The 19,110-nt window shown below is 39.0% G+C and overlaps 2 protein-coding genes and 1 long non-coding RNA gene across 6 annotated transcripts in view; all 3 read right to left on the reverse strand.

Annotated features, from left to right (window-relative positions):
* The window catches only part of ARHGAP15 (Rho GTPase activating protein 15), a 322,109-nt gene extending 317,725 nt beyond the window's left edge, over positions 1-4,384 (reverse strand). The window contains exons 1-2 of the mRNA XM_068195158.1: positions 4,311-4,384; positions 3,830-3,890 (exon numbers count right to left, since the gene is read on the reverse strand). Of these exons, the coding sequence (XP_068051259.1) occupies positions 3,830-3,853 (24 nt within the window). The 5' untranslated portion in view covers positions 3,854-3,890; positions 4,311-4,384. The remainder of the gene's footprint in view (positions 1-3,829; positions 3,891-4,310) is intronic.
* Positions 4,385-8,146: 3,762 nt separating this feature from the next.
* LOC137476809 (uncharacterized) lies at positions 8,147-15,472 on the reverse strand. Its single transcript, XR_011000625.1, has 3 exons — positions 12,953-15,472; positions 9,883-10,102; positions 8,147-9,419 (listed from the first exon to the last, which is right to left on the reverse strand). It is a non-coding gene; the product is annotated as an uncharacterized lncRNA (long non-coding RNA).
* A 2,426-nt stretch (positions 15,473-17,898) lies between these two features.
* The window catches only part of KYNU (kynureninase), a 62,162-nt gene continuing 60,950 nt past the window's right edge, over positions 17,899-19,110 (reverse strand). For all 4 annotated transcript variants that reach the window (XM_068195155.1, XM_068195156.1, XM_068195154.1 and 1 more), the window contains one exon: positions 17,899-18,224. In XM_068195155.1, the coding sequence (XP_068051256.1) occupies positions 18,072-18,224 (153 nt within the window). In that variant the 3' untranslated portion in view covers positions 17,899-18,071. The remainder of the gene's footprint in view (positions 18,225-19,110) is intronic.

The following is a 19,110-nucleotide window of genomic DNA, read 5'->3' on the forward strand; positions in this document are numbered from 1 at the left end:
TAACTGCAAGTGAATGGTTTCATATCTGTCAATCTCCAATGGCAGGAAGAGTTATATGGATCTTAAACAGCCTACCACCAACCATAGCACCATCAAACTCAGTTAATTTCTTGAAGAAATGCTTCAGTAAATAACTGAGCACTCCCTGAGTTAATGCAACACACACAGTAGCTTAGCAGATAATTTTGAGAATATAAATATCTGTTTAAACCTCTGTTACCTTTCCTACTTAATTCTGAAAACATTTCTTTCTCATAAGTAAGCTGAGTAAAAATATAGAAAAATTAAGAGAAAAAGGTCAACATTTTTTAAGCATATATGGATTTTGGTTCCTAGTTTCTGCAAACAGGATTTATTTCACATGTTCCAGATGTCAACATTTCCAGAATATTTTAATATGAACCAATAATGCCCTGAAAAACTTCTCCAGCATGTCCTGGCTGCTTCCACTGACAGCTCTTGCATGAGCTAGATTTGCCCCTTTGTCAGTTTGCAACATCTAAACATCTGTGCCCAGAAAATTATTTCCTAACCTTCTTATTAAAAATCTAAGTTCTTTCCTTTTGCTCCTGTCTCAGCCAGCCTGGAAGTTTGCAACCCAGGGAGCTTCAAGTTGTGACAAAGATGATGCAAGAGTCTGTGACACTCACTCTTTAAGTAAAAAATAGCTCTGCATTGAGGAAGTCCCAGTGTAAATGAGGAGCTAGCAGCGCTTGTTTTGTAGTGAGTCTCCAAAACAATGTTTTTATAGTATTTCTCAAAGCAGGGAGGACTGACAGAAGCATGCTGAGTGCGTGAAGGCACGATCCTAACACCCAGCACAGCAAGGAAACAACCATCTCTGTCCTTCAGTGGCTGGTGAGGGTGGAATTCAGGTTCACTGGTCGAAGCAGACCCACCTTAAGAGAAGGTTTCAGAGCAGGTAACACCAAGATCTCCTCACCTAGCCCAGGTCTCCAAATGCTAAAGGCAGCAAGGCATTCAGCCTACGCTGACCCTCAGAGGTCATGACACCAGTTTGGTGGTGACAAAAGCTGTTGGAAGCCACCACAGAATGGAAAAAGGACAGTTTTGTGCAGGTTGTGTAACCAGGTGGGGAAATCTGCTGCAGTGCTCTGAATGGCACTTGAATTATTATGGAAAATCTGGGCCAAAATCGTATCCAATCTGCTTTCTTCAAGATTTATACTACCAAAAAATGAAATCAGGATAACCATCTGCATATAACAGTTTCCATCAGCACCAATTTCTGCCTTTGTAGCACTGAGAGACAGGTTTCATGCATCCATATGGAACTCTTAGGAGGTAAATGGAATGTAGAGACTTTGGCTGGATCTCAGGTGATGCTTTATTTTGTTTTTAAAAGAGATCAGCCCAAACAGCACAAATAGGAGATTAGGACATGTTCTGTACAACTGCTGTGTTTCAGGTTAAAAGTTAGGAACACACTTAAATACTGACAGACTTCTTCAATAACAAGAGATGGTTTTCAGCCCCACACAGGCTTTAACAGCTCATTAAATGGTTAACAGCTCATTAAATGGTTAACAACTCACATCTGACACAGCACAGAAATATCTAACAAAAAAAAATCAAGAAAAATAAGCAAGTATCAGAATTACACATAGTGAGCATCAAAAAACCCATAAGACTCTGCCTATAGCCCACTATCCTGGATGTGATTCAGTAAAACACGCCCCAATACAGCAGTTAGCATGGCTCAAAGCCCAGCAGTAGAGACCCAACTGAAGTCTCTGGGCAGCACAGCCAAAGCCATTCTCACTGCAGCACTGGAGGTCACAAAGGGAAATCCATCCCACTGCAATGGATGCTGCTTCTTAAACCCTGTCCTGAAGCTCATCACTGCAAAGAATTAATAATTTATGGGACCAGAAACAGACAGAGAAATCCAAACCAGAGCTGTTGGAATTCTCTAGCCTCACGTTGGAGGTTGCGGAGTTTTGGCACCAGGAGGAAAATTCAAACATGCCTCTGTCACCATTTTATTTTCTGTTTCTTGTTTCACTCCAGGTAGGGAGGAACATACCCAAGGCCAGGATTCAGCCCCCTGGGACTACCAAGTGTGTCATGCACTCAGACTTGGTTGGAAGAAGATGGAGAACCTCTTCCAAACCAGCATATCTTTGTGTCAAAGCAAAAAGAAATTTCTACAGCAAATGCTGTCAAAAAAAAGCAAATTTTTTTTGTTTTGTTTTGTTTTGTTTGCAATTCAATAATAGTGTACAGCAGGAGCTTTAAAATACAGAGTGCTTCTGCTGTTCACTCTGTTTGTAAAAGAAAATGAACAAATGTACCTCACAGATGTAATTGGATGGAGAGGTAAACTGAACAAGACATGCTGCTTTAAAATGAATTTGCTTTGGACACAAAGAGGTAAGTTGTAGAGAAAGGCAGAAAATAAAGACATAAAACTCTGAGAATTCAAACTACTTCACCAAATCTCACAGCTCTTTGGAAAATGCATTTTAAATTACTCTAAGACTCTGCAGCAGTAACATAAAAATCATGACAAACACAGCCCAGGAAGAGAACATATTCTTTTTATACAATTTCCCTGTCTGTGCTGATTTGTGTATGCAGGCAGGACAGCTTTTTTTTTCTCCAAAGAGTACAGAAAATATGAAATGTGATCTTACAACATTACACTAAAATCTGTCTCCAATTAGTATGCACAATTCCAAAATGAGCTCCGAGCCACTTGTGATATTTTTCAACTCTGACCCATATTTCCAAAAGAAACCCAAGTTGCCTGTTTGGAGAAGGCATTCAGTTACAAACAGGAGCACAAGTCACAAAGTTTGTAGCAAGCTACATGTTACTGGGATAAAAAACCTTCAGCATAAAACAAGCCTTGCTAATTCTGGCTCTCCTTTATGTGGCCCCTGATCAAAGTGCTTTATTGTGTTATTTGAGCATCTTCCTGAATTAATATTTCTTTGCAAAGCTGTGCAGGCCAAAAAGTTGTTTGCCTACCAACAGCAATACGAAAGTGTCTTTGCTGAGGGAAAACTTTGAGGTGGAGGCTCAGGACATACAACCCTTTTCTGGCCAGCTCTGAAGGATGAATTAGTCTGAGTTTAAACAGCCCACGCAGGAAACACACAGCCATGACATCTCCACTGAACAGCTCCACCACTGACTGCCCATAGAGAACCCCAGGATATTTTATGCAAAATGTCTTTTATGCCCCGTGTTCTTTTCCTACCTGACAAATAATAGATTGGTATCAAACTGCTTGATATTGAGTAGGGCAAGAAGTCCCTCTATCAACATCTTTAGACTCTAGAAATACCAAAACAACTAGATACCTACCTTAGCACTGACTTTCACAGTATCCATGGCTACTAATCACATCCCTCATGGTCACCAGCACAGGAGCCAGTTAATCAAACAGTGCTAAACTGCACTCAGGAAGGGCAAATACTGCGAAAAGTGATCTAATCTCATTTCCCAGCCAGTGCCACAAACTTTTCTACATTTTTGGGGAGAGTTAGTAAAGTTCCAACTGGTATATGAGAAGGGATTAGTGGTTTGGGGTACTAGACAAGGTCAGGTAAAGTTGCCCCTCGCACAGAATGCAACAGATTTGCTAAACTCTGAGCACTGATTTAAAACATCATTTCACATCTGTATCCTCTACACTTTCCTCATTGCTTTCAAATTCACAAAGGCATATAGAAATAAAGTAATTGTGCAATTAAACCAGCCTGATTTGAATGCCTACAAAATGCTCATAGCTATGATTATTTAAAAAATCTTCAGCAACAGGTTTTCCAAACTGCACTGAGATGGATCAGCGGCTCCTTACCTGCAGCCTCAGGGACGTTGTCATCTCATCTCAAGCCGCCATCAACAAGCAACAGTTTTAACTATTTCAAAAGAACGGAAAAGATCAAGGTCACGTGTCTAGAGACAGCACTTGAGTTAGTCCCACAGCTCATACAGAGAGAAAAAAAGCAGGGAAAAAGTAAATTAAAACCACTTCCTGCAAGAGCAGAAGTGAACCATCTCACCAATGAGTGACTTACATGTAGAAGTTAGTGTAAAATTCTTCTGGATTAGAGAAAAAAAAGCAGTTTGTGAAAATTGCAGCAAACAGGGAAAGTTAGCTTTTGCAAAAGGTAAATATGAGGTTTAAAAGGAAATGCTGAAAGGAATTACGATTCTAAGCCTTAAGACAACTTCCCTTTTCTTACCTTCAATGAAACCCTTTGAGTACTGAAATAAATAGCTTGCAACAAATCTGCTTTGCTATTTTGAAATATAGCTTTATTAAGTAGGACACTTACTGTACTGTTACTTAGATTAATAAAGTAGCAAGTCCTGGACAATCAGAGAGTTTGCTACTAAAAACAAAGGCCTGTAGCGACTTGTACTATTGCCTGGTAGCGGTCAGACACGCAAACACTTCTGTTTCTTTGATTTTCTGCTTTAAGGCTTCTCCACGAAGCAGCCCTTGGAGAAGCAGGGGCACGCACAGCTGCTGCCCTGCGTCACTTCCCGCAGCATCCCACACCCCACTGGTCCCTCCCAGGCAGGGGAACCCAGAGAACCACCAGATTCAGGCACAGCTCTGGCCCTTTGGGGCTCTGGAAACGCCCCTTCCTTGTAAATGCCTTCATCAGCATCTGCCACGTGGCTTTTTTTTTTTTTTTCTTTTTTTTTCTTTCAGCAAGGAACAATACTATTTTTCTGGTATTTCTAGGTCAACTTGCAAACTGGAGCAGCGGGGATTCCCGTGCCGGGCAGGGTTGTGGTGCTGTGGTGAGCACAATCATGATGCTGCTCAGGCTGAAGAGCTCTCTGGTAATGCTTTGGCAGAAAAAGGGGTCCTTTTTTGGTTGTCTCCCACAAAAAAACCCCACCAAACACCTGCCATATGACCTGAGAAAATCACAGCTGTCCTGATATTTGGGGTTTTGTCCCAACAGTGAGGTAAAATGAGCTCTGTTGACAGATGGAGCTCCTTCAAGAAGCTCTGTCCCCATCTGTACAGAGGTCCAGCAACAAAGTCCCCCTAAAGGAGGATCCCACAGATCAACCCATGGCTGTAATAGAGGGAAACAGAGATAATGGGGAGAGCAAAGCCATCCTAATGGAGACAGGAAACGAGGGGTGGGGTCTGTGCCTGCACTGGAGCTTGGGGAGGCCTACAAGGGGATTGTGACATATTATACAAGGCTGCAAAGAAAAGAGGGGTTTGCAGGCAGATCATTTCCTATTGAACAAGAAAAAAAGATGCAAGAAAGTTCCTGCAGAGAAGAGCTTTAGTCCATCATGCACTTACTGAAGCAGTGGGGAAGCAAGACCTTCAGGGACTCAAGGTAAGTCCAGCAATAAAACAGGGGGACAGCCCTGCTGAAGGGATGGCAGAGCTCTTAGGCTACACAGTGACCCTTTTATTATTATTATTCATTTTTAGTAACTTCTACGAGACCCACTTCATGGCAAAAGATCCAATTATGCCAAAGGCCACACAAAGCCAAAACCAAGACTCTGCTTGTTTCCAGATGCTGCCGATGTGTGCCAAGAGGCAGCGCACATGGACAAGCAGGAGAGGGAGCTGAACAGCACAACAGCTGCTCTTCACTGTTCTAAACTAGCATTTCTTTGTGGGCCCTGCATTTCAGGGATGTATCTTAAAGTTAGACTTTTGAAATTAAAAAGGGAATGATGTCTATGAATAGTGATGAGGGGTTTCTCCTAGGTTTGGGGACGTGAGAGAGCAATGCAGTATTTTTCTGTAAATTAACCATTTCTAGTAATTATTTCAGCAGCAGCAATTAACAGCTAACTCTTTTAAAAGCAGTATGTATACCAACTGATTTTGTCATATGAAATAAATTTTAATTGACAAATTTATTGTAGCTGTGTGGATGTCAAGATTTTCCTCAAATAAAATCACTGGAAGCATTTTTAAAGTCACAAAATATTTGTGAGCGGTGTGGACAACAGAACTTAAATGTGAAAAGCCACCATCAAACCTGTAAAATGCTGCAGCAGAAGTTGCCTATGTTACCTGGTCCAAACCCTAGATGACTGGGGACATGACATTTCTCATGAAAACATCTTTCACCGCACACCTAACATTTCACTCGAGTTGCAGACTGTGTCTGAGCTCCTTCACATCCATTTGACAGTATGTCAGCAGTGACAAAATTCTATAAAAGGATGGCAGCTTTGCATACAGCTCAAACTTATGCAGCACAAGCTTCCTGTGTGATCTCTGAAAGGCTGAAAATACTTTCAATGTGCAAAAAAAAAAAAAAAAAAAAAAAAGAAAAAAAAAAAAAGCCAGTTTAACAAAATCTAAGCGCTCATTTAATCTAAGTAAAACTAAGCAGGAAAGAGAAGCTGCAAAGGCACTACCTGAGCAGATTGCTGTGCAATAGGTTGGCCCTTGTGTTTGCTGTGCAAGTTAAAGATGGAGCATCATTTCTGAGGCACTGATTTCTTGTCCCTGTTTTAGTGGCTGATGGCGTCATTGCCTATGAGATGTGTCACCACGCTGGTGAGCATCCAGATTGCCTCATCTCATACCTCAGAGAAATAAAGCTAAAAAAGCTGTTTAAAAAAAAAACACTGTTGATTGAAGGTGCTGAATGCCCAGCAAATGTTATCAACTCTGTACGATAAATTCAAGAGGCATCATGAGATTCCTCAGGTGCATAAACAGCTATTCCAACATTTATTCTGGACCAGCAGTCTCCTAAGGGGGAAAGAAAACTTGACTTTTTCAGTTGTTTTTGCCTAGTTCAGCCTTTACTCCCTGTTGTGGTGACTGGCAGGCAGCCTGGTGTCTGGCTTGTACAGCAGACACCCAGTAGCAAAACTAATTCAGTGCTTAAATCAAGCCATAACAGACAATACAAACCTGACAGCACACAGGCACAGGCCTGGAAGGACAATTGTGCATCCATTGCCTTGTTGCAGAAGAAAATAATTTTTTTATTAATAAAAGTGGCTAAAGTGCCAAAACTTTTCAATTCACTGGGAAAAACCCTAGGAAACTAGAAGACTCAGTGATGAACATGGAATCATGGAATAGTTGGTTTGGAAGGGCCCTTACAGATCACCCACTTCCAACCTCTTGCTATGGGCAAGGACACCTTCCACTAAACCAGATTGCTCCAAGCCCCATGCAACTGGCCTTGGACAGTTAAAAATAATGATTTTTTTTCCCACATCTTTCACCAGAGAAATATCATTTTTCATAATTTTAGAACATTTCAAAAGGAGAAACAATACTTTTTCCTGCATGGCCCATAATTCATATTCTTGCTCATAGCAATCGTTTACTCAGAATGCTGATGTCCATTCAGCAGCCATTATTTTTTTTATTTTTTTTGCTACAAGGGCCTTGAATATTTAATCCCAGCAAAAATGTTTCTGGAAGCACATTCTGATGTGTCAAGAAGGCTGTGCTTGTGGCCATGTAACAGCTCCAGCAGCTCATAGCCCGAGTGAGCAGCCTCTAATATCACCTGCTTGGGCTGTAAATGCTCATTATGCAGGAGCCTGGATGTAAATGTCAATGTAAATATATAGAAATGGCTGGATTCACAACCACAATGTGCATTATCAACATCCTGGTGCCATCTTCCAAACCCTTTTACTCTGAGCTGACTTTTTCCCTCAGACAATCCATTTCACTTACCACGGTCTTCAAAGTGCAAGAGACGCTTTAACAACGTGGTCACAGGTGGTAGGAAATAGATCTTTAGAGATTCTCCAGCACTCTAATGTTGGTTCTATAGAAGGAACATATGTGCTGTGACTTGAGGTCTAAAACCCAGAATATTCACATTTTAGGAGAAAAATGATCTTGCATTAAATCACTTACTAGCTGAGGCACTGAAGTTTTGACAACAGATATACTGCAGAAAGCAGCAGGGAAGTTTAGTCCAACTCTCTGAACATTTATTCCTAATAAACTTCTTTTTGCTTTAAAATGAGGTTTGGATTTAGGAATATTCATAACTGAGAAAATAACATTTATTTTTTGTTTAACCTCATTATTTTTTAAGCTTAGTTACTGCTATAGTTCATTGTTAAAGAAAAAAAATAGGACACTAAAGTTAACGAAAACTACTAAGTAAGAAAGTTCTATAAAAATCCAAACTAGTCTTTTTCTCTCCCAGGTGTTTTTACAGACCTTGCCATTTATTTTAAAAGCCAGCCTTGCCTAGGGCTATATTTAATAACTTAGAAAAGCCACTCCAATCCATTGTATAGCCATACTGTACTAAAAAAAGAGACAAAACCCCAGCATATGTTGATGCATTATGTAAAGACTTTCCTTGACAGGATTTAGTTACATGCAAGCTTGAAATGCAGTGTAAATGTATTTTCTGGAGTGCTAAAAGTACTACAATACCAAACTGCCAAAAAAGGTGGTTTTACACACTTTATCACACAATAAGGAACCTTGAAAGAAAAGAGCTGTGTTCTCTGGGAGATAATATCTTGATCTATGAGCCCGTGATCAAGTCAGAACTACAAAAACAGTCAATGTTTTCATGGTGAAGGAAGATTCTGGAAGGAGCATGTCAGTCCTTAGCACAAAAATGATGCTCAGCCAGTGTTGTTTCTACCTGTGTTAAAAGAGTTTCAGCTACTTGGTGAATAGTTTCCAGTGGAGAAAGTCCCAAATCCTGGAAAATCCCACGCTGAGGATGAACAGAGAAGATAAGATGTTCTGAGATATTTTCTCCTTCTGCTTCAGACTTTGAGGAAAATAGTTTTTTCAAAAGTCTCATTTCTACAGTACCAAAGTCCCAATTCACAATAAATAAATAAATAAACATAAGCAAGCAGACAAACAAGCTATTCACAAAAACAATGTGTCCCCATCAAATCCAGTGGAAATAAGAATTGCTGAGGTCTTTTCTCGTCTCTTGCTAACAGAGGCTTTATCCAAGTGGCAGCTCTGCTCTCACCCTGCTCCCTCCCATGCTGCCATCCCAGAGTTCATCAGAACTGTCCAGGCACTGGTGCCAGGAAAAAAAAAGGCAACAAATGCAAGGGAGAGTCAGTTGCAGGATGTCAAACTCCTCTGCAGACAGATGAATGTCCTCTCTTGTGTCCAGAAGCTTTCAGGGGAGACTGTGCTGCTTGGAATGGACTGGGAAACATCAAATAAATCAGTTTATCAAAGACTTGAAGCAGTTAGTTGAATTAATTAATTCTGTATGTCAGTTCCAATCCCTTCCTGTGATTTTATTTGCTCATGTAATACACAGATACTTCTAGTTTGTGTGCATGCCTCTTTTTTTTTTTTTTTTTTTTGCCTTTGCCCTTTTCCTCAGCTCCCTCCTTCTGGCAGGCAATTGCTGTATTCTCACAAGATCTGGGAGATGTCAGGAAATCAGGTTATTGGTGAATGGGGGTATCCAGATCTGAGGAAGGAAAAAAGGAAAAATAAAAGAAAATAAGAAGAGCATCTTTAGTGCAACTCGTAGCCACCAAGCTGAGCATTAGATATGTTTGGCTGTTTGCATTTCTTGGAAGACTTAATCACAGCAGCCACCCACAGAAAATAAGAATGTCCTTACTCAGAGCACTTCAACATGTCCGTGGAAATACAACAAATTTCAGCTTGCTCCAAGCACACAAAAATAGAAAACTGATAGCCCTCATTCTATAGCTCTTGAGCTTGTTCCAGTTTTTCAGTTCCTTTTAATTCTATAGTCTGTGGTCTCTCAAGTCAGAGACTTCCTTTTCCCTTGTTTCTCAAGGCCATGCTGTCCTCTTTGCTCTGGCCCATGCCCGTAATATTGTTATTTTGGGGCCCTTTTTATTTTGTTTTTCTGCCAAGATTGATAGAGACTCTCCTAAAGCAGGTACCCAGCACTGCCTCACCCTAATGCTGCAGTCACCTCCGTAGGTTTTCATGGAAGATTCACCTCCAGGCTACAGCAGAAGGAGCCTGGAGCTATGTTTTACAACATCTCCACTCTTGCACGAGGTGTGTGCATAGCAAAATTATTGCAATGCTAATTTCTTCTCAGCCAGAATTGGACCTTCTGAGCTGTGAGAAATGCTCGTCCAGACCCATTATTTCCATAAGTCCAGGCAAGCCCTGAGACAGGAAAAGTGTATCATCAGCAGTTCCAAAGAAAAGTGGTATTTAGAGCTAGGTAATAATTTTAGGAGTATTTAGGATGTAGGAAAGAGCGAGAGAAGACTCTGCTGCAGCATCTGGGTTTTTATAAAAGCTTAATTAATTACAAACCCTTCAGTCCACCTCCCTACCTGTGTTATCAATTCACCTTTATTTCAAGCTCCAGCTACTGTGACCCACCTAATTCTTCTGAGCAAAAAAACCATTAAACATTAGGCCTGTTGGGAAAAATACTCTCCATGAGGTTTTTTAATCCTGGTTTATTCTTCCCTTGTAACAGGGTCTGCTAAACCCACTTGCACTCATTACTTATTTCTTCACAGAGCCAAGAGTTCTCTTTGATAACCTTTAACAGCAACAGTCGATGGAGGCACCAGCCCCTCTCCCCCTGTGCATAAGCCTGCAGATCTAAAATAGGACCTTAATGAAAAGAAATTTAAATATTATAACTCCACAGTATATGTCATTATGATATATTGAATGCAAAGCAGCTGTTCCTGACAGATTTGGCATATAACAGGGGTAAAGTAATTTTACACAAATCATTATGTTCATTATTTTAAATTAATAGATTAAAATTAGTCAGCGATGTTTTGCAAGGCCATCTTACCCTCAGAGCCCTTTATCCCTAAATTCTAAGAGGGTTTTTTTTTTGTTTCTCCTCAATATTCTGTGCAGAGAGGACATAAATGCCCTGATCACTTACAGCATAAGCCCCTAAATTCATGGCTGTTGAGCCTTTTCCAATATAAGCATCTGAAGAAAAGGTACTTAAGGGAAATAGAAAAAAGGAAATAGAAAATGACATCATTTTTTTCCCGAGCTTTTGAAGAATGATTCCGCCCCCACGTCCCCCCATCCTACAGGAACAGATTCTGGACTAATTTTTCCTACCAAAGGCTTTAAAGTCTAAAATTCATCAAACATCTTGTCCTCAGAGACAATGTCATCCAAGTTCAAAGGATCTATAGCCCAGCAAAGCTGATGTCTTATTTCAGAGCTAACGCCTTTGTTTTCACCGAATGTTTGATTTCATCAAATTAAACTACTTCTTACACTTTCCATAAATGTGAAAAAAAAAAAAATTAAACACAGAACCAATTGATTGTCTGGAGAGAAGCATACATATACATACACATACATGTACATGTATATCATATACATTAATTTGTTATGTTTTTCTAATTTTTTTTGGGATAGACATGTTATATATATCATCAGGTTTTTCATATGCTTTTGAAGAGACTTTGAATTGAAAATAGTAGCCTTCCAAGACATTTGTTTTAATGATCATCATAATTAAGAGCATACTTCTCTTAACTAAATATAAAAAGAATTTTTTTCAAGTCAAGTCTGGGTCTGATTACTGATGGAACAATTTCAAGATCTTTTGTTGAGAAGAATTTCAATACTCATTCAGAAAAATGTCAGAAGATCAGACTTCAACATAGAACTTTGGTGATTCATACTTCTGGTTTTTTATCACTTCAGCTTTAATATCTGGTTAAAGAGAGAAAGTTTGAATAAAATAAGAATACTAATGAAAATCAAGCAGTCATATGCTACATCACCTTCCACAGAATTTAGGATATTCCAAAAATTGACTTGTAGCTTTATCTTTCATCCATATCTGATGCAGAACAATGCAGAATATTTCATTTAGTAGTTACATTTGAAAAGTTGAGAGTAACTTCTTCTCAAAATTCAGTGTACTTGTCACTGCTGTATTAATGTAGAAGAAATTTATCTTTTCTAATCCAGGTTCCTTCATAATCAAACAAAGCTTAAGTGTTATAATGAGGTTTATAAATTCATTAAATTAATCTGGCACTGTACTGTATTGAAACTAGAAGTCAAAGAAAAATCAGAGAAATACTTTAGTGCTGGACTTGGCAGCATCAGGTCTAAGGTTGGACTCAGGGACCTCAAAGTCTTTTCCAACATAAATGATTCCATGATTCTATAATAAATGGGATTTTCACATCAGTTTGATAATAAAAAAAACACACCACAATTTTAGGGTCAATTAAGAGAACTCAGAAGCAGGTGAGTATATTCTTTCACTCACAATTCCTCTACATGAGATCTTCTTGTTTTTTCTCTTTAAGCAGGCACAGTACAGAAATGTCCAGAAGCATCCTTAAAAAGGAAGGTCACGGATTCACCAGTTACCCAGCTGTCAGGTGCTTTCCACAGAGGAAGGGAAGAATTGGCAGCATCTGTTGCCTTGTGGCCACAATGGTTTAAACTGGATATCACATATATCCACAATATATAAACACAAAAGATATAAACACAAAAGATATAAACACAAAAGAACATCTGAGCATTTTGCACCAACCTTCAGCTAAGATGTTAAAACTGCTTCCACATCTTGTCTGAAGAATGAGTATTTCTGAATATTGCCTTTCACCACCCAGGTGAAAATTAAAATAACACACTCATTAAGAAGAAACAGGGTGTTGTACCCTTGACACACCTCAGTGAATAAAACAGAAAATACAGGCAAAATAATTACAAGCGTGTTTCTGCTGAGATTCATTGATGACATTTAGAAACTCCCAGTTCTTAATGACTTGTGCTCAGGTATCAAAGGGAACTTTGGAGATGTTCTCTCCCAATTAGCTTTTGAATAGCCAAACCAATCCCAGGCTTTCAAAACTGAGGCACCAGGAACATCCTTGGAGTAGGAAAGTTGCAGGTTGAACTCATGAGGTTGGATTTGGCCCCTGCTGCCAAAATTATGTGGCAACCCCCACCCCACTTCAAATTCATACCTTGTACAGGGATGATACAACTGCCACTCACTTTTATTTCAGACGAAGGGGTCTCGGTGCTGTTTGCCCCCACGCTCATTTCAGAAGCCTGTAAAAATCTTCCCCCACGTGGGAATCATTTTGAACATATTGAATAATGATTTTTCTATGTCTCTGCCACTTTGATGTAGCCTCTGAGGAGAAAGAACTATCCTGGATAGACCACTTGGTCATGTTTTAACAATTTGAGGATCGCTTCAAATTTCTTCAATAAAAGGTAAGGTTTAAAGGAAAAAAAAAGAACACCAGAATTAAGTTCAGTTGATGAGGCCCCGCCCCCCCCAAATTATAATGTAGAAACTTTTTGAACATATACTTTAAATTCACAATTCGTTTCTAATTTTAAAGCTGCATTTTATCATTTGATTAATTGCTTAAAACTGTACACAAAGATAAAGGGAACTTTGAAATTCATACCTTGGAGTATTAACATGTACTCAGGACTAGATGTAAAATGTCAGAGAGAAAAAAGATCTAATGAACTCTTTATTGGTGAAATACAGTATTGCAGCTGCCCAGAATTTTAAAAGGTTTGTAGCCAGCTCCAAAGCCAAATAACTACAGAAGTTTACTTACAGCAGGACTCTCATTCAGCATTTCCAATCTCTTCTTCCAGGGTTCTTTTAACATTAATAAAATGTCCAGAGAAAAAATAATAAAAGAAAAAAGTGCAACCACAGAAGAATTTTTCTGTCTAGAAAATTACACTACCATAAGTTTTCCTTTTCCCTGATGTCTTCTCTGCCATAATAATGGTTTCAGGATTTAAATCCTTTGCTGCTATTGTGACTTCAAAGCCTTAAAACTGCAATTGAATGAAGTAGTTCATCTGTCATTATTCAAATATGAAGCAATTATGATGAAATAAAGATAGAATTCCATTGAGAAATACCCCAATCAATTCTCACTTATATTTAACTAGAAACATAAAACGATGCTTAGAAGAGTAAGTTTAGGAAATAAAAACTCGGGATATAAAAAGTATGAATTACTGATCTATAACTTACTCATTTCTGAATAAGCTGTCTAAATATATTTCACAAATATTGACAAAAGTTTAAGCTTACGATGCAAAACTGTCTCTCAGCTGGTCTCAGAGAGTGAGCAGCTTTTCAGAAATATATTTGCACCAGCTTGAGTGCCCAGGGGTTCAGATGGGAACCTGCAGAGGTTTTGGGGAGTCTCTGGGTAGGTCAGCTCCATCTGAAGTGTGTTTCATACACACTTTATTTAGGAAATAACACACCTACCTCAGCCATGGCTTCATTACGACAGTGACCATGGCAGTGCTGGGTGAGTGGCTGGACTCAATGATCTTGCAGTTCTTTTAAAACCTCAGTGATTCTGTGACTCAGGGAAAGGTATTAAAATAAAATATTGACGTGACTGCTTTGATGTCAACACATCCTGTCAGGCCCCTCTGTGCATTTAGTCCAAAATGTTTCTTTTCACCTTTTTGAACCCAACGAAGCCCATCCCTACCCCAGGGGCTGGAATTTCACAGGGAATTCCCACTGTACCAAGTTCTGTTTGGGAATATCTAACACAAGTTAAAAAGTTAAATATATTGTTTCAGTACCTTCCATCCTTTTATTGCATCTTTCTTGCTTAATCTACCAATGTATAATAATTTGCTGGTAACATGAAATCAAGGTGGGATCTGTCACTGTCACACAAGGACTTTTTGGGGTTGAAGCTCTTCAAACGAGGCACATCCTTCCCATTCTCAGTAATGGCACAAGCTCAGATGAAAAAATTACCATGTCATGCCTTTTCCTTCACTCAGAGTATATTGTTCTTTTGGGAGACAAAGGCATCCTTTGCTGCTTGTGAAGGGAGACTTGGCCTTGTTTTTGGTGTTCCCATGGCAGAACAGGGTTAAAAATGCACAGATTGATCCCACAGTGTTTCTTCCTCATATTTTCAAAAGTTGCAGTGAGCTTTGAGAGTTCGGCACATTTTAAAATGTTGTTGTGCTGAAAAAGATCACACACAACCAGGGATCTGCACACTCACATTTGCCTTCATTTTGTAGGCATTTTCTCACTCTACCTGGGTATCAATTTTCTGTCATCTAAAGATCCTCATGTCCTGCAGTTCAATTTGAAAAATGTAATTTCTTCAGACAATCCAAGAATGAAATGTTATCACAATTAGAATGCTGTGGTACTTAGTATTGAATTTTAAATTAGAGATGTAAGTAGCAAGAAGCATTCGGGGTATATACAATTAATTATTTCACACATAATTATTCCTGATATTACTCTAACTGTGATAACTTAAAGCATTTGAAAAAGCAGACTGCAATATTCTTCTTTTTTTTTCATAGAAGCTCTTTCCCTTGATATTCTTTTGCTAAATAATATGTAAAATACTGACACCTAATGTTAACTTCCAGTATTATTCATTTTGCAAAACTTTTGCTTCAGTTAGGGAAAGACCATGTGAAACTGGTGCTTATGCTGCAAATTTGTTTCAGTAAAATGAGTGAAGTGCAATATAGGCTTCCCTCATTTTTGGAAATTATTTTCTGAATATATATATATATATATCCATATATATATATATATATATATCCCTATAAGGATATATACAAGGATATAAGGATATATATAAGGATATATAACAAGGAGTTTTCAGTTTTATTATCACAAGTCACAGGTAAAAAAGAGATAATAACTCAAAAGAGTTGAAATATGTGCACTGAATTTAATCAAATCCATCAAATGGAACACAAATACATATTTGTAAAGTCAATATTTGTATCTTTAGCCTGAAATGATACTAAAAGACAAAATATTATCAAACATTTATTATTAATCTGTTAGTCTTTGAAACCTGAACTGCATATATTCAGTACTTATCTACTACATGGTTCAGTTTCCTCAAACAGAGACATAAAAATTATTTTCACAGTGTGTGAATTAAAAGCAGATCTCAAACTTCTCAAAAATCACTGTTTATCTCCCCAGAACTGCCAAGACAGCTTGTCCAAACCTGAGGTCTAGATGCTATTTAGAAAGAGATTTTGGAATTCTTACTCCTCTGGGGTTTGAGCTGATACCACAACAAGGTATTTTATAACACGATCTACATCCGTATCTGAATTTAAGCTTGCCTGGGTTTAATGGGAAGATGGAAGAGTGAGCTGGCATTTGTACACAAGTGCTGCAAAGGCACTGACACTGAGGTACACCCCTTTTCAACGTCGTGGACCTGCACATTTTTATATTCAATGATTTTGCACCAACTGTCACTTTATGGAAAATGGTCCTTCTCTAAGATCAGATAAAGTAGCTGAGCTGCAGGTGCAAGGATAAAAATAAACCCACAAAAATACAGATACCTGGCCTGCAACACCAACGATCCAGCTCCGCTGAACCGAGGAGAGATGACGTCAGTGCAATCAAAACCTCTTGAGTGAGACAGAGCTTTCCAACTGATTAAGACTCCTGTGCTATTCTTTATAACAATATTCTGGTTAAAGGAGCTCTTCTTTCTCTTCACAAGTGCTAAAAATACCAACAAGTGCTGTATTTGCAGTTCTTTCAGCTTTCCCCTGCATATTACAACCAATAAAATAGGCACCAGTGCCGCAAGGGTTTTAACACTACACATCTTCGGGAGTTTTGGAAAACAGGTAGGTGCTGTGAAGGTCCCTGGTTTCCTTGTGCTCGAAGGGTGTGAAAGTTTCAACCAGCAAAAGTAACTGTAAGTAAAACTAAAGACCTCACTGCCCCCAGAATCCTTCCTCACTCTCGAAGTAGAATAAAAAGTATCATAGAATCAGAGTCGTTTGGGTTGGAATGGACCTTTTAAAGAGTCCCCAGAGGGACCCTCTGAGCAGGCTGCTCAGAGCCCCATCCAGCCTGGCCTTGAATGTTTCCAGGGATGCATACACCACCTCTCTGTTCCAGAATTTCAGCCCCTTCACTGTAAAAAACTGCTTTCTAACCTCTACCCTAAATCCACCCTCCTCCAGTTTAAAACCATCCCCCCTTGTCCTACCACATCAGTTTGTCCCTGTCTTTATTATAGGCTCCCTTCACATATTCAAAGCACTACTGGATGTAATTTTCTAAGTGTTTCATACCAAAAATGAGACACATTGAACATCATCAGAGAGGAAGTTTCAGCTGATTCTTGGAAAACGCTGCGTGAATAGCTACAGACTTTAGGGCTTAATTGCCAATTATGCCAAGGTGTTATTTATGCCTTAAAACAACTTTAGATAAAGAGTTGCTGAAATGTAAGCAGTTTTTCTCCGTTGCTCTTGCCTGCCTGGTGCAAATCTCTGTAAAAATTTGGGCCACACGGTGAGCTAACAATGAGATGTTTTGCTGCTGTTTAAAGAGCTCAGGGTTCATTTTGCCTAATCCCAACTAAGCCTCACTAAAGCTGCAGGGAATGCTCATACAACCCTTCACGCTGCCTTACACGGGTCTACAACTCTCCTCAGCTTTCTCCAGCTCCTCCTCTCCAACAGGACTACCTAGAAAGATAAAATGTTTTGTTTTGGCCAACTGTATCACACCAAAGAAGGTATCTGCAATTTAAATTCATTCTTCAATTAAATCATTCATTAAACGAAAATTTCAAAATACTGGGGCCTTTGAAAAACTCACTGTGCAGCAGTCAGGAGTTTTGAAACAATTGTTCAACTTTTACTTTTCAAGTATACCCTGTACTTTAAATAGAATTACTAAATTAAAAATGTAAATTGGACTGTATCTTTTAACAGTTGGTGATTTGTCTATTTTCCACATTTCATTATGCATAATTTTTATAATAAAGAAGGGATTTTTTTTCAACCCTGTTCTAGTTGATAGCAATTTTTCCATGCTTCTCAAGGCTAATGTAATAAAACTACATAAAATGTTTAAGAAGAGCCCCATTAAAATATACAAAGCATACTAATTCATGAAGTCAAAGTCAAAGCAGAGTGGAAATACAAGCTTTAATAAAACTATGTCTGTAGTAAATAACTATTCAAGCACGGTCATTTTTTTGCAAATTGCATGGGATATAGCTCGGTCTACTCGAAGCAAAGAATCACTCAGCAGGATAAATGCATCTTAGTCAGAAATAGATTAAAAGGTACAGCTGAGCCATCAATAAGAACCAGATAGCACAGTATTATTTGCTGTTTGTTTTGAAGATGTAATTGCAGATCCCAGGATTTCAATAAATCTGTGCACATCAAGGAAGGAATTGTAGAGAGGAACAGGGGCAACGCGAAGAGCGTTTGGTTCTCGCATGTCACACTGCAAAACAGAGAGGGAACATTCAGTAAATTCAGGTCACTTCTTGTCTATCTGTCAGGCTGTATTTTAAACTGCCACAACTTGTCTTCAAGGAAGAATGACTGGGCTGACAAGGAAGCACATGTGAAACCTTTGGGATCCTCAAGGAGCTACAGTGAGAAGCATGATTGAGAGAAATTTAGTAAGAAGAGTAGTTTTGCCTAAAAATATGATACAAAGCTCAGGATGGGCAGGATTTTAGCAGTGCTTCAAACCAACTATGCAGCCCCAAAATTCACTTTAATGCCCATAGCAACCCAGAGTTGAAGAGGCACAGAGGTTAACAAAAAAAAAAGGCACAAAATCCCCCCATTCCAGTATGTGAGTGTCTTGTTCTAAAGGTACAAGTAATGGCACAGGCATTGCAGTATTTTTCTTCCCCTCACTGTAATTTTGAACATTTTCCTGAATATAATAATCTCTTATATTTGAAAAATATCACTGCATTGCAAAGACAAGCCAACAGTGTGAGGCCCCATGCCCTGTTAAAAGCAGGAGTTCCTGGAATTCCCTGGCAGCACCAAAGCAGCAGCATATGTAACCTAAAAGAGGTGCCTTTGGGGAGACAAGTGACCAGCAGAAATAAATGTCATTTATATGACATTATGCTATCAGCCTCATCTCCCAGCACATCTACATCACCCAATGTATGGCCCTAAATTTCCCTTTTATTGTTTTGGAGCAGTGCTTGATGGTAACTGTGCCATTGCAAGGAAGTGCTGCTCAGTGGCTGCTTTTTCTGAGTGTTAAAACACATCTCTATGGAAATAGCAGCTTTTCCATTGCTCCATCTCAGCGCTTCACAAAACTTTTGGCCATTTGTGGATCAAGAAGAAGACTGATGTAG

Source organism: Anomalospiza imberbis, chromosome 7, assembly GCF_031753505.1.
Source record: "Anomalospiza imberbis isolate Cuckoo-Finch-1a 21T00152 chromosome 7, ASM3175350v1, whole genome shotgun sequence".
Taxonomy (NCBI): Eukaryota; Metazoa; Chordata; class Aves; order Passeriformes; family Viduidae; genus Anomalospiza; species Anomalospiza imberbis.